General features: G+C 29.1%; 1 protein-coding gene across 2 annotated transcripts in view; it reads left to right on the top strand.

Annotated features, from left to right (window-relative positions):
- LOC129984157 (receptor-type guanylate cyclase Gyc76C-like) overlaps nt 1-13,519 on the top strand; it is a 554,740-nt gene that overhangs the window by 336,760 nt on the left and 204,461 nt on the right. For both annotated transcript variants that reach the window (XM_056093958.1, XM_056093959.1), the window contains one exon: nt 2,633-2,805. In XM_056093958.1, the coding sequence (XP_055949933.1) occupies nt 2,633-2,805 (173 nt within the window). The remainder of the gene's footprint in view (nt 1-2,632; nt 2,806-13,519) is intronic.

The following is a 13,519-nucleotide window of genomic DNA, read 5'->3' as shown; positions in this document are numbered from 1 at the left end:
GAAGTCTATTGATTTTATGTGAATTTAATCTTCGTTCACATTTTCAGTTAAAATTATTTTCAAAGTCTCAACATCTGCTTATTTTCCATTCCATCTTCCACTCTTCAATCGCTAAAAACGCTGTCTATAAGGATGTAAACAAAAATACATTTTATAATCACATTTTCCATAAGATTTTAAAGAGAATATGCTTATAAACATGAATACTGTTCTGAGTAAACATGAATACTTCTGAAAATTCTAACACTATTAAACTTTTTATTTTTTATAAAAATATTACTTTGCGATATAATTTTTTCCGGTTTCATCTTTGATCCTTAAATATTACCGATTTCCTTGCTTAATTTTAAGTAGGAATATGATATTAATTATTATTGGTAGAATTAATTATATATAAAATTCAGGGTAAGAGCAATCTTCACAAATTTGAAATATTCTTTTCAATTTTTTCGAATTACAACAAAGAATTCAACAATGAATGTTTAACAATGAAACTGTGCATATAAAATTAAATTGGATCTAGTAATGAATAAGATTAATTTTAACATTAATCGACCTATACAATTGTCCTCGAATCGTCCATTGTCCTCTCTGGATCTAGTAATGAATAAGATTAATTTTAACATTAATCGGCCTCTACAATTGTCCTCGAATCGTCCATTGTCCTCTCTGGATCTAGTAATGAATAGGATTAATTTTAACATTAATCTGCCTCTACAATTGTCCTCGAATCGTACATTGCCCTCTCTCCGAGTAGGATGGTCTTATTAGCAAAAAAAATCTTTAACTAGTTGAGCGTTTTGATTGTGCATACCAAAAAAATCGAAGATCGAAAATTTTAAATATCAATTTCTTGTTGCCCTCAGAACATATTGGAAAGTTTAGAATTTCAATGTACGTGAGTAAGTAAACTTTTTATGCTTGCCATTTTTGTTGCTACAGATTTACTTAAGATTATCCTATGGACGCAATCTAAAAGGCATGAACAATCACACCGGATCTGTCAGATTCAAACCGGATATTGTTCTTTGCATTTCACATGTAATTAATAAAAATTAAATAGCCTTGAATCGAAACAAAGTATGTTCCTTTGAATGCTTTTACTAAAAAAATGGATGAATAACTAAGATTAAAAGTTAATATTTGATAAAATCTCTTAAGAATTTTTTCACACATAAGTTTCACTACTTATTTTTTTAAACTATTTGAATCAATTTCCAATACATGAGAAGTAAATAAATCATTTTGTGTCATAGTTGATCATGGTCTTGGTCATTGTTTGTCTGTCTAATTGGCATTTATATAAAGCAAAGTAGCCATGTTTCAGATATACATATTGTCTATAATATTTAGAAAACTATTAAATTAATTTAATGGACCTAGAATCGCCTATCAGGAGAGAACAATAGAATGTACAAATAATTAATAGATGTTCTGAATAAAACATGTTTAAAACTCTGAACAACAACATACTATAGATGTGAGAAAAAAGTATTTTTTCATTAATGGAGCCCCATCAAAATGCGCCAAATCTTTATGCCAACATTTAATTTGTCGTCAGTGCAATTCTACGTTGACACAACACATAGTAGCACCAGCATCGAGGTTGGTGGCAATTGCGTTTTCTTTTGCGAAATCGTTTCGAAAAAAACTAAATTTCAAGGCGAATCTGCCACACAACTACAATCATTGGAACAACCGAAACGTTGAAATTATAGTTATAAGATTGGATAGGATAATGTGCACTAATTTCACGTATAATAATATCAGAAAAGAAAGTAAAATAGGACAAAGGAAAAGTTCTTCCGATTTTTGTTTATAGATATCCGACAGATCCAAATTTCCCCTTCAGATCCCAAATGCATTCAGTGAAGGTTACTTCTCCACTAAATACTGAATCTATTAAGAGTATTATTTTTTGCATACATAGTTTACAAATGATGGTTAGCCTATGCCCTTAGTTTCCCAAGGTGTACATCAAAGCCTTATAGGGCAATGTCCTCAAATGGGCAAATCACTTAGATGTTCCTATGAATGACTCTTCAACTCTCTGACGGTTCTGTGAAACTTGTTGTGAGCAATAGGTGGACGGCCTCCAGTTGGTCATTTTGGTGTCTCACGTAGTCTGTTGTTGTCATTTTATTAGAGGGAGCTGCATCACACTGGCTTGTAAAAAGGTCTACATGGTTTAGCTAGGCCGGGTTAGGGCTTTATATGCATTAGATAGCAATCAATAAGTCTAAATTCAACCGGCAATTCAACATATAAGCCACAGAAATATATGGATACTTAGATGTTGTGGATAAGTTCATTTATGTAGATTGACTCTGTAGAAAATTTTTAAATGGGAAAGAAGAGGAATCGCAACTATTTGGAATTTATAATTATTTTTTCTTCTTGACACAGTTTAAACTATGCTTTAGAAGAAGACGCTTTAGGAAAGTTTGATTTCAAATGCTTTAATTGCATTTATTTATGAATTCTACATACAGACTTTCCGTTACATTTGCATTTTCTTTTCATAAACATTTGAATTTATATGAATGAATAGTAGTAAGATATGTTCAGTGGTGAAGCAAGACATTTCTGTTCTATAAAGACTGAATATACGAAATGTATTATCTTCCTATAGGTATGGATATGCGTCAGCACTTGGTTGATGTGGCCATCAAAGCTGCCGGCTCTTTACTAGTCATTGTTCCTACGCCTCCTCAAGACAAAGGATACTCGGAATTCGTGGAAAACGTCAGGCAATACAACTTCAAAGAACCTTTCAATTTTCCAAACAAGCTGCCATATCCTAAAGTAAGCCAAAATTCTTTCTTTTTTTACAGTCTTTTCATAGCATTACTCGCGTTTGTTGGCGTTGGCTAAGGACGTACATTACGTCAAGGGCCTACAGAATAGTGTATAAAACAAAGCAGGTCTCCGAGGTGAGAAACAAAGATTTGAAGCCAAGAATGGCCCTCAATTCTAGAAAAGTATTAGTTAAATTGCAAAAGAATCTAGCATTTACTTACATAAATATTGTAAGAAAAATTTCTAATTGTGGAAGCCAATAAAGAACGGCTCTAAGTGTGTTAAAATGTGACATATTTGTTCACGGCTGGTTAACAATTGTTTAACTAAAATTAAACTACTCAACAGTAAATTTGAAAGAATATATCTAGGAGAAATTAAATTCTTGTCAAGCTTTATTCAGAAATGAAATAAAAATGTTCTAATCCAGCTGCTATAAGAAAACGAAAAATAGTTTTCAAGTTAAGCATCTAATCTGCATATCGAGGCAGACGAGCTCTAAAAGACGCATTAGCCTAAATATCCAGAGAGATTGGCACTACAATATAATGAGATAAATTAGTTTCAGAATCTCTAAATGCTTTATCACTATGATTATGCTTGCACGTCATTTTCATAAGACTTTGCGACAAAATTGATGATTACTACTGAAGCGTGTGTAATACTTGATCAAAAAAAATTTAAGAATTTGTAATTGTTGATATATTCTTGAAGTATATCATGGATCATTAATAATATTATTGCAGTTACAGTTTCACACAGAAAAATATTTCAATCTAAAATGTTAATATAGGATCTAAAATGTTAAATATTCGATTTCATGAGAAAATATAATTTTTTTAATTTAATATTTCAATGTTTGAACAGTTTCCTTTATAAGATTGTTTAATTTTATTTCTAAGATCAGGTTTTCTGAAGTTATACTGATATTCATATAAGTATCTTTTAATGCTATTTTACATTTTTGAAAACTATTTTTTCATATTCTTGTCTTTGGTAGAATTTTCCAACGAAGCACTTCGTAAATTAAAATTTAATTCATACGCTTTGCTCAAATTCAGTATGGAAATTTCTCAATATATTTTGAAATTCTTGAACCAGAGAATAAGTTTCATCTAGAAATATTCTCTAATAAGTTTAATGCTTTACATTGCAAAAAAAATTTAAAGTTCCTTGTTATCTATGAGTTGAACCTCAATACTTAAAGAGGGGATAGGAATACAGCTTATTTTCTACTTCAGGAACTAAGTAAAATATTTCTTAAACTATCTGCAAAATTCTAAGCAAATCATTTGACAAACCACTAAATACATGGCCCAGTCACATTAATGTGACCACCTGTCAAAGTCCAGAATAACTACCTTTCACAGAGCGGGCAGCTTCGAGAGGTGCAGGAAGAGAGTCAGTTAGGTTCCTAAACGTGTACACTGGGATGCTGTGCCAGGCAAACTCCAGTGCCGTAGCCAACTGCGCTAGGTTACGCGGATGAGGATCCATGGCGTGAATAACCCGATCGAGGTGGTCCCTCATTCGATCGGGTTCTATTCCGGGGAATTTGTTGGTCAAAGGAGTAGGATAAACTCATTCTGGTGCTTTTCGATCAACACGCACGTACGTTGCGAGCTTTGTGACACGTCGCATTGTCCTACTGTTAGATGCCATCATCCTGAGAAAAACCAATTCGCATTTAGGGGTGGACATGGTCTGCAAGACTAGATAAATACTTGAATTGATCCATCGTACCTTCCACAATGATGAGTGCAACCAGAGAATACCACGAAAACATTCTCCAAACCATAATGTTCCCTCCTCCAGCTTGGACTCTTCCTGTTATTGTTGTAGGGTGTTGGCTTTCAGACGTTTCACGCCATATATGGCAATGTCCATCTGTCCGATGGAGCATAAAACGTGATTCATCCGAAAAAGCCGCCAGTCTCCACTCAGTGGAAGTCCAGTTGCGGTACTGGCGTGCAAATTCGAGCCTCGGTTGCTGATGGACAGCGGTCAGCATAAGGGCATTTACCAGGCGTCTGCTGCGGAGGCCCATACGCAGCAACGTTCGCTGAACCGTAGTTGTGGATGCACTGTTGGTAGCCCCTTGGTTCACCTCTGCCATCTATGACTCGTGGTGCATAGGGATTGCAATACCGGACCAAAATTTCAATACCGGTATTCGGTAATTTTTAAATCTTAATACCGGGATACCGGTATTAGAAATTTTAGAAAAAGAAAGAAAACACAGGCGTTTCTTTGTTTTACTTGCCAGTTTTATAAGAGAGTGTAAATATCACAAAAAAATAATTTGTAACTTATAAATTATAACAGTATATAAAGAATCACAAAAAAGTAAAGGAACATCTTATTTATTTAAATCACAAAAAAAGTGTAAATATCACTATTCAGTCAATTGTACTATTACAAATTTTTGAAATGTGATTCTTAAAAAACATGATGCATCAATTGTACTGTCATTATGCATGAAAAGTAATTTTATGTACAAATTACCAGCTGTCGAAAACGCTCTTTCGGCATCTCCGCTAGTTGGTGATACTGCTAGCAATGCGCGATATACTTTTTCCAAGTATTTACCTCTAAATCCCTCATTTTCAAATAAATCATTTTCTCGTCGGATGATTTTGGATATAGGTGATTTCTGAATTGTATTATGATTCATTGAATTTTTTTTTTATTTATCACTAATTCTAATTTTTGTTCAAGAGACAATTCCTTTTCACTATCGACATTAGTGTCATCATAATCTTCGATAACTGAACCGAATTCTTCTGAATGCGGATACGTTTGTGGGTAAAAAATTAAAAAAAAAATTACTATAAACTTAATCATATTTGAATTGATTGTTTTCTATTCTTCTTTTTCATTTTCATTTTTAAAATCATTATAATTATGTAAATACCATAAAACATTTTCTATTTCGGTATGCCTTTCACAAAAATAATTTGTAACTTATAAATTATAACAGTATATAATCACAAAAAAGTAAGGAACAACTTATTTATTTAAATCACAAAAAAAGTGTTAATATCACTATTCAATCTGTGGTACTATTACAAATTTTTGAAATGTGATCTTACAAAACATAATGCATCCATTGTACTGTCATTAAGCCTGAAAAGTAATTTTGTGTAAAAATCACCAGCTTCGAAACCACTCTTTCGGCATCTACGTTAGTTGATGGTACTGTTAGCAATGCGCGATATACTTTTTCCAAGTATTTACCTCTAAATCCCTCATCTTCAAATAAATGAATTTCCCATCGGATGGTTTAGGATGTAGCTGATTTCTGTATTGTATTTTGGTTCGTTGAATTTTTTTTTTATTTATCGATAATTCTAATTTTTGTTCAAGAGACAATTCCTTTTCACTATCGACATTACTGTCATCAAAATCTTCGATAACTGAACCGAATTCTTCTGAATGTGGATAGATTTGTTGGTAAAAATTTTTTTTAAAAATTTACTATAAACTTAATCAGATTTGAATTGGTTATTTTCTTTTCTTCTTTTTCATTTTCATTTTTAAAATCATTGTAATTATGTAAATACCATAAGACATTTTCTATTTCCGTATGCCTTTCTTCTGTACGATTTTTCAATGTAATATATAATTCTTCAGATAGTGATGTGTGCTGTTCTTTCATGACTGCAACATGAAATTTATTGTTGCATTAGCTGTTAATAAATTAAAATCTCTCTGACATAATACCTCTATAGTCAGTTTTATTGGAAGTAGAGCTGATATAGTTCTGAATATTAAGTCGAATTCACTCTCTGAAAAATTAATTTACAGGTTTAAGTCGATTATTGCTTTTTGGATTGGATTTCTAAATTTCAAAAATCGTTCCATATTAGGAGTAAACTGTTCCAACGTGTCTTAGAATCTATTAACATATATTCAGTTTTATTTTCAGTTAGTATATATTTTGGTAATATGGCATTTTTTGTAGGGGAACGTTTAAATACTTAACAATTTTTCGAACTTTATAAATTATAGAAAGCAATTCTTGATGGGTTAATATTTCATCCTCATTAGTAATATCTTCTTCAACAATTACATTGTCATTATCTTCATTGTCAATATTACTCTCACTCTTACTCTCTTCAATGTTGGAATCCGAAGTTTCTATATCCACAGTATTTGGATTCTTCTGTTCTTTCTTTCTTTCTTTCTTTTTTTTTTTTTTTTTTTTTGTATTATACATCTATTACTCCTTACTGATTTCCATGAGCATAGCACAATTGCTGATTTGCACCAATCAACTTTCCAACTTTTTTCATAACTGTTGCTCCATTAGTTGTTATGGATACAATATCATCGTTCAGTTTTAATCCATGTTTCGCTAATTTAGATTTAAGCAATTAATTAAGCCATTCATTAGCTAATTCATTTCGCCCGTTAGGGAGACATGAAAACAAAAACGTATACTATTTTGCTATGTAGGCGATCCCTGAACATACAGTGGAGACAATTTAAAAAATTTCTAGTAAATACCGAAAAACCGGTATTTAAACTTGTGAATACCGGTATTACAAAATTGTAGAAATGGCTCAAAATACCGGTATTCGGTATCCCGCGGTATACCGGTATTGCAATCCCTAGTGGTGCACTACATTTGCCAAGTGGCTTATTTTGGAAAGTGCCATTTTGCCATGCACGGTATACTTTTACCACTGCAGCCCGCGAACAGTTTACAAAACTAGCCGTTTCGGAAATACTTCCACCCTTGGACCGAAAGCCAATAATTATACCTTTTTAAACGTCAGATAAATCGCTCTTGTTCTGCATGATGCAAGAACTGAAATGTTTTCCGAATGTCTACAATACATATTATATATCCGCCAAATTTGCTGATAGCATGTGCCCTCTGTGATTGGTTATTTAATGTTTACTTCAAAAGTAAGTAGTCGTCGCATTAGCATGACTGGACTGTGTAGAAAGGTTTTTGTTTGATACCTCTTTTTAGACAAAACATCTATTTTTTTTTTCAATTTAACTGATATATATTGGTTTCATTTATGTTTTTTCATTCTTTTTTAAGCAAAACTTGAAAGATATAACTAATTTGAAGTGTTTTTTTTAATCCATTCTGAACGTAATAGCAAACAGATATCCGAACTTTTAAAATAACGAACGTCACATTTCTGACATTTATTTTCAAGCTATACCGTGATATATAACTTTAACACTCTTGTACATCCTTAAACAACCTGTTGAAAATATTAATACTTCCATTGATACGAAATGCATTTTTTACATTTATAATGATTTTATTAAGTGCTTATATTAATAAGATTTTTAAAATATCATTTTTAATGTATTTAGATTTTTTTATATAGATAAATTAAATATCAAGAGGAGAGAAATTATAGAGAATAAAGAATGTTATGAATGCCCAATATTGTGTAACATAGTCAATAACAAAATATTTTAATTGTATGCGATATCAGCTTAAAGACAAATTTCCATTGGCAAAATATTTGGTGTTAGAACAATAAATGTAATTTTGTACTAAATTTAAAAATATTGAATTCCTTCAAACTACATGAGAATCTGCTCGCAACGTAATCATTTGTAGATATATAACTGTTCACATAAAAAGAAATCAATTTATTCATTAATATTATTATAACGTGTTATTTGCATTTGATAATATGTCCAAGGCTATTTGAGAGTCTAAAAACGCGTTTAAATCAAGGTTAAATTATGAAGCAATAAAGAAAATATTACAATCATTCAAAATTTAAAATAAATTAATTATAATATAAAATCATTCAAAAGTCAAGATAAAAAAATAAATTCATTTATTAATATCATTGGAACGTGTTAATCGCATTAATAATATGTCCAAGGTTATTAGCGAAGTTAAAAAAATGATATGTGTTTAAATCAAGATTAAATCCTATCAAAGATATTAAAATCATACAAAATTAAAAAAGAATCAATTATAATATAAAATCATTTTAAAAAATCAAACAAAATTTAAAACAAAAAATCAATGTATTTATTAATATTACTATAACATTATTTACATTGAGAATATGTCCAAAGTTATTAGTGAGACTAAAAAACAGACAATCATCTACAATTATCAGCTATGTTAAATCATGAAACATTGAAAAATATGAAAATTATGCAAAATTCAAAATGCTCTAATTAAAATCAAAACTGACAAAACAATATCTTCCACTAGACAACTCAGACTCAAATTTTAATGTTTCATTTTTACATGACACTAACTTTAGTTCCGTTAGAAATCATTACTTTCTTTCAGGCGCGTTGCACATATAGCATTTGACAAGACAGCGGAACTAACTGACAGACTTTCGGAGACAATTCCAACATTTTCACGTTTTATGAACTTTCTCTTTTTACAGCCAACAAAAAGACACGTCGCCTCTGAAGCAGTCTTAAAAAAGGGGGAGTCATGCAGTAAAATAAACAGAGAGATTTGAGAGAGTAATTCTATGAGACGACTTCATGTTTGCGCTGAAGACATCGACTTGACAAAAAAAGAAAGTTTAAGAGCTGAGAAATGATACGTTTTGCCCTCGCAAACAGCCTCTTGAAGTTAAAATGAGTTGACAAAACGGGAAGTTTACAAATGACGTTCCTTCTTAAAGGTTTTCTGAGTCAATGTCGATAAGAAAAAGCAAACGATTTATTTTAAAATGGGGGTATTTCCTGGGAGAACAGTGAATGACTTCTGATTTTATCTGTGAAAGAAGTTGGCACACCCCTAAAATGAATTATAGCTGAAGTCGAAACGAGCTGAAGCATTGTTCCTAGTTTTTCAATCCGTTTCAGTTTTCAATAAAAATAAAATTCATTTCATTCATTTGGTGACGAATTAATCTTTTCTGTACTAATATCAAAGATGAGGATGTGTACATCTGTCTATCTGTATGGTCGTTGGTTCTTTATAGACCAAATAACATAAAGCCATCAATATTGGCGCAGATATAATTTAATAGATGGAAATGCGCATATTGGGATTTTTTTTGTTGATGTTAATGCTGCAATTGGAAATTTAATTCGTTGCATAGAAAACATAATTTTGATGTTTTTCCGCAAAATCTGTGGAAAATAATAATGCATGCCACCGGTTTTTACACATCTCAAAAGTTAAAAACTTGTTGATTTGATAATAACAGTTTAATTATAAAGCACACCTTAATAAATATAGGATTTTTTTTAAATATACTTTTAAATAATTTTCAACAATATATTTCATTGGTGAATAAAATTTCAAACTTTTTTCATTATTCTGTTTAATTTTTAATTTCGCGATTTCCTTCAATTTTTGAAACTTTAATAGCTCCTTTTAAATATATGTGTAATTTAAAAGCAGAATAAGCGAGGAAAAGCAGTACTGCGAATGTTAGAAAACTGAATATTCCAACAATTACGTTTTATAATACTTCTATGGTATGGTAGGATTTTATTCGTTATGAATAATTCATATGTATAATAGACAGAACAAGCTTAAGACTGTTAAATATCACAACTTTCATGTTTGTCACAATTTGATAATTAAAAATATTTTGTTAAAGAAAATTGAACGAAGTAATAGCTAAATGGGACTAGCTAATAATAAAATCTAATGGGCGAATATAAATTGGACTTTAACAAAGCGAGCCACTGAACTAGAACATTAAAATGGGATCAGCATATATTTTAAAGCGTGGGTACTATTTCATGGCTTTAAGGTTCAAAAATAATCTTCCCTTTTATGTATTTTTATTTCGTCGCTTAATAACTAACAATACCTATCTCCATTTTTCTTATTTTTACAAAAGGAAGAAAAAACAATTTTTCGCAATCTTTAAAGAATATTTCTTTTCTTTTTCTTCTTCGTATTTAGTATTAACAGCAGATTGATTTTCCTCACTATATGTAGAAAAAAACAACAACACGGAGTCATGCGTTGTTTTCAGCAAAAAATTCATTTTCTTTCTTGCTCTTGTTAAATTTAGGAACCAGAGATAGACGGTATTGTTTATTTAACAATGATTTAATAAATGTATTGCAGTAAATGGAAACTTTTTAAGTAATGAATGCTAACTTTTATTAAATGAATTTACAATTTCAAGTAAAGGCAACCAATTTTTTTATATCCTGCCAGTAAACAAAAAGGGAAGATTGTTATTATTTAAATAGAATTTGCTATTATTAAAACAGTATTAAGACATGAATTCCACTTTTTAGATTAAATATCCTATGTTTCAAAGCTGGAAAATTTGAAAGGAATCCATGAGATTTAGTAATAACAACTTAATTAACTATGTCAGTTCACTGCTAATTGTTTATATATATATATATATATATATATATTTACTAAGAAGTAAAGCTTATATACATTAAGCAAAACTCTTCAAATTACCACAGTTTATTAGGTGGTTTATCCAAAGTCTAACATTAGTTTGAGAAAAAATATTACCTTGAAATATAAATCTATCCATCTTTGAATACTTCTATTTATTGAGAGATAAAGTGAAATGTTTTTTTTTTTTTTTTTTTTTTTTTTACATTACGAAGCCTTATAAAAATTGTAAAATCTTCTTAATTTATCCGACTAGGTTGTAAAAATAAATGCTCCAGAAAAATTTGGAATTTTTTTATGATCTGAAAATAGTGTCCGAACTTCGTAGACTCTTTTCATAGATTCTGTTTTTAATATATGTATATATTTTAATATATGTAATATATGTAAGATATATATATGCAGTAGTTTCAGTAATACGCAACAAATAATACTGAAATCGGAAACAATAGTATTTTTAACTGAAAATGCGTGAATAGTTTTGTTTTTACTTTAAAATTCTCCAAAATAATATTTAATATATTTATATTGAATCTCTACCTACTCAGATACAGTTTGTTTTTTGGCATTGCTTTTAAAGAAGCATGAAAACTACAATTGTTTCCAGCGCTTTTGAATGAACTAAATTACAAGTATCCTATTTAAACGCATTTTCTGATGAATAAATATTTCACTGTGATTGATGCACACAAAACTTTATATATCAAACTCAATTTAATAAAATTTCATGAAATTTTACATGCATGTGTCCAAAACATTTGAAGGTGTAATTTAATAAAACGTGGATTTTAAGATAGCATCATTTAGACATTTTAAGTTCAAAATATAGACACATTTTGAGAAAACAAAATTATTAAAGGTAACTTTAAATGCTTATAAATAGTTTTATTCATTAAAATAGTTTTTATCTTGTGGTCTTTTATATTTTATGTAATTTGACCTGTATGTAGGTAAAATAAAAATGAAATATTTCTATTATTTTTTACCTTATTCTGTTTTTCCTAACACTGAAAATTTTGCTAAATTTTCATTCACTAAGCAAACTTTTCAAAAACTGAAAGAAATAAGTGCATTTTTTCTTTTAATATTGACCTTTCAAGTCTGTTTTAACAGTTTGGTACAATAAAAAAATATTTGTGACCTTTTTTTTTTTTTTTTTTTTTTTTTTCAAATTTGTCTCTAGGACCTAGTTCGATATCTTAAGATATCTGTCTAATTTGTAAAAATGTTTTTTTACTCAAAAAATGTAGAAAAAAATATGATCTAAAAGTGAAGCCTCGATTTTGTAAAAACATAAACAGTCTTTCATTTTAATGTATGTCAGATAAAACTGAAAATAATAGGAAAAATTTCAATAATACAAAACAGAAACAATGGTATTTTCAATCAGCCGTGAATGATCCATTTATTGTTAACATAAAATACTTTAAAAATGTTAGAAACGTTTTTTCAACTCTTTTGATAATCAGTAATAGTTTCTTTATTACAGAAATTTTTGTTTAAAAAGGCTTGACAATAACGTTTTCTTCCAGGGCATTTAGATAAAAATAATATGAATATACAATTTTTGATGAATTTTCCGAAGAATGAAAATTTCTCTATGAATGATTTACGGGAAACGTAATATCTTAAAAGAATTCAATGAAATTTTATGAAATTAGGTATGAGTGTATTAAAAAATCTTTGAAGATGTAATAGACCACATATTTTATGATAGCCTTATTTAATCATGTTTTACAGACACTGCCAGCTCAAAAATACTGAAATTTTGACAAAATATCATTAAAGACAACTTCAAATATTCTTAAAATATCTCATTATTAAAATAATTTTTATCTTATTACATTAATTTGTGAAATTAAAAAAAAATAAAATATTTTTTTTATTTGCATTGTTTTTCTTAACATTAACATGTTAACTAAAATTTCATTAGCAAATAATTTTGTTTCAAATATTCATGATAATATATATTTTTTTCTAATTTTGACATTTTAAGGATGTTTTAATTATTCATCGTAAAAAATTTATATATATATATATATATATATTTATAAAAATTGTCTACGAACTTTTTTAATAAATGAATGTTATATTCTGTAATGTACTACAAAACATTTTCAAGAATTTTTATACCGAAATTTGAACAAAAAATATGCAATTAGTTCCATTTTATTAATTTTTTTGCTAAAAGAATTTTATCAAATTTTAGAATTTAAGTAAATATTATTTTAAAATTTAAACATAGAAGTAAAGCGTAAATTATGCAATTACGAAAGTCATTGTATTCATAGAATTAAGATTCAAACGGTTCTATAAAGCAAAATGTTTAGGTATTAAGAATATTGAATTTAAAAAACTCGAAATTTAAGCCGAAAATCAATT

The sequence above is a fragment of the Argiope bruennichi genome, chromosome 9, assembly GCF_947563725.1.
Source record: "Argiope bruennichi chromosome 9, qqArgBrue1.1, whole genome shotgun sequence".
Classification (NCBI taxonomy): domain Eukaryota; kingdom Metazoa; phylum Arthropoda; class Arachnida; order Araneae; family Araneidae; genus Argiope; species Argiope bruennichi.
The sequence above is the reverse complement of the archived record's forward strand: the minus strand, read 5'-3'. Positions and strand labels throughout refer to the sequence as shown.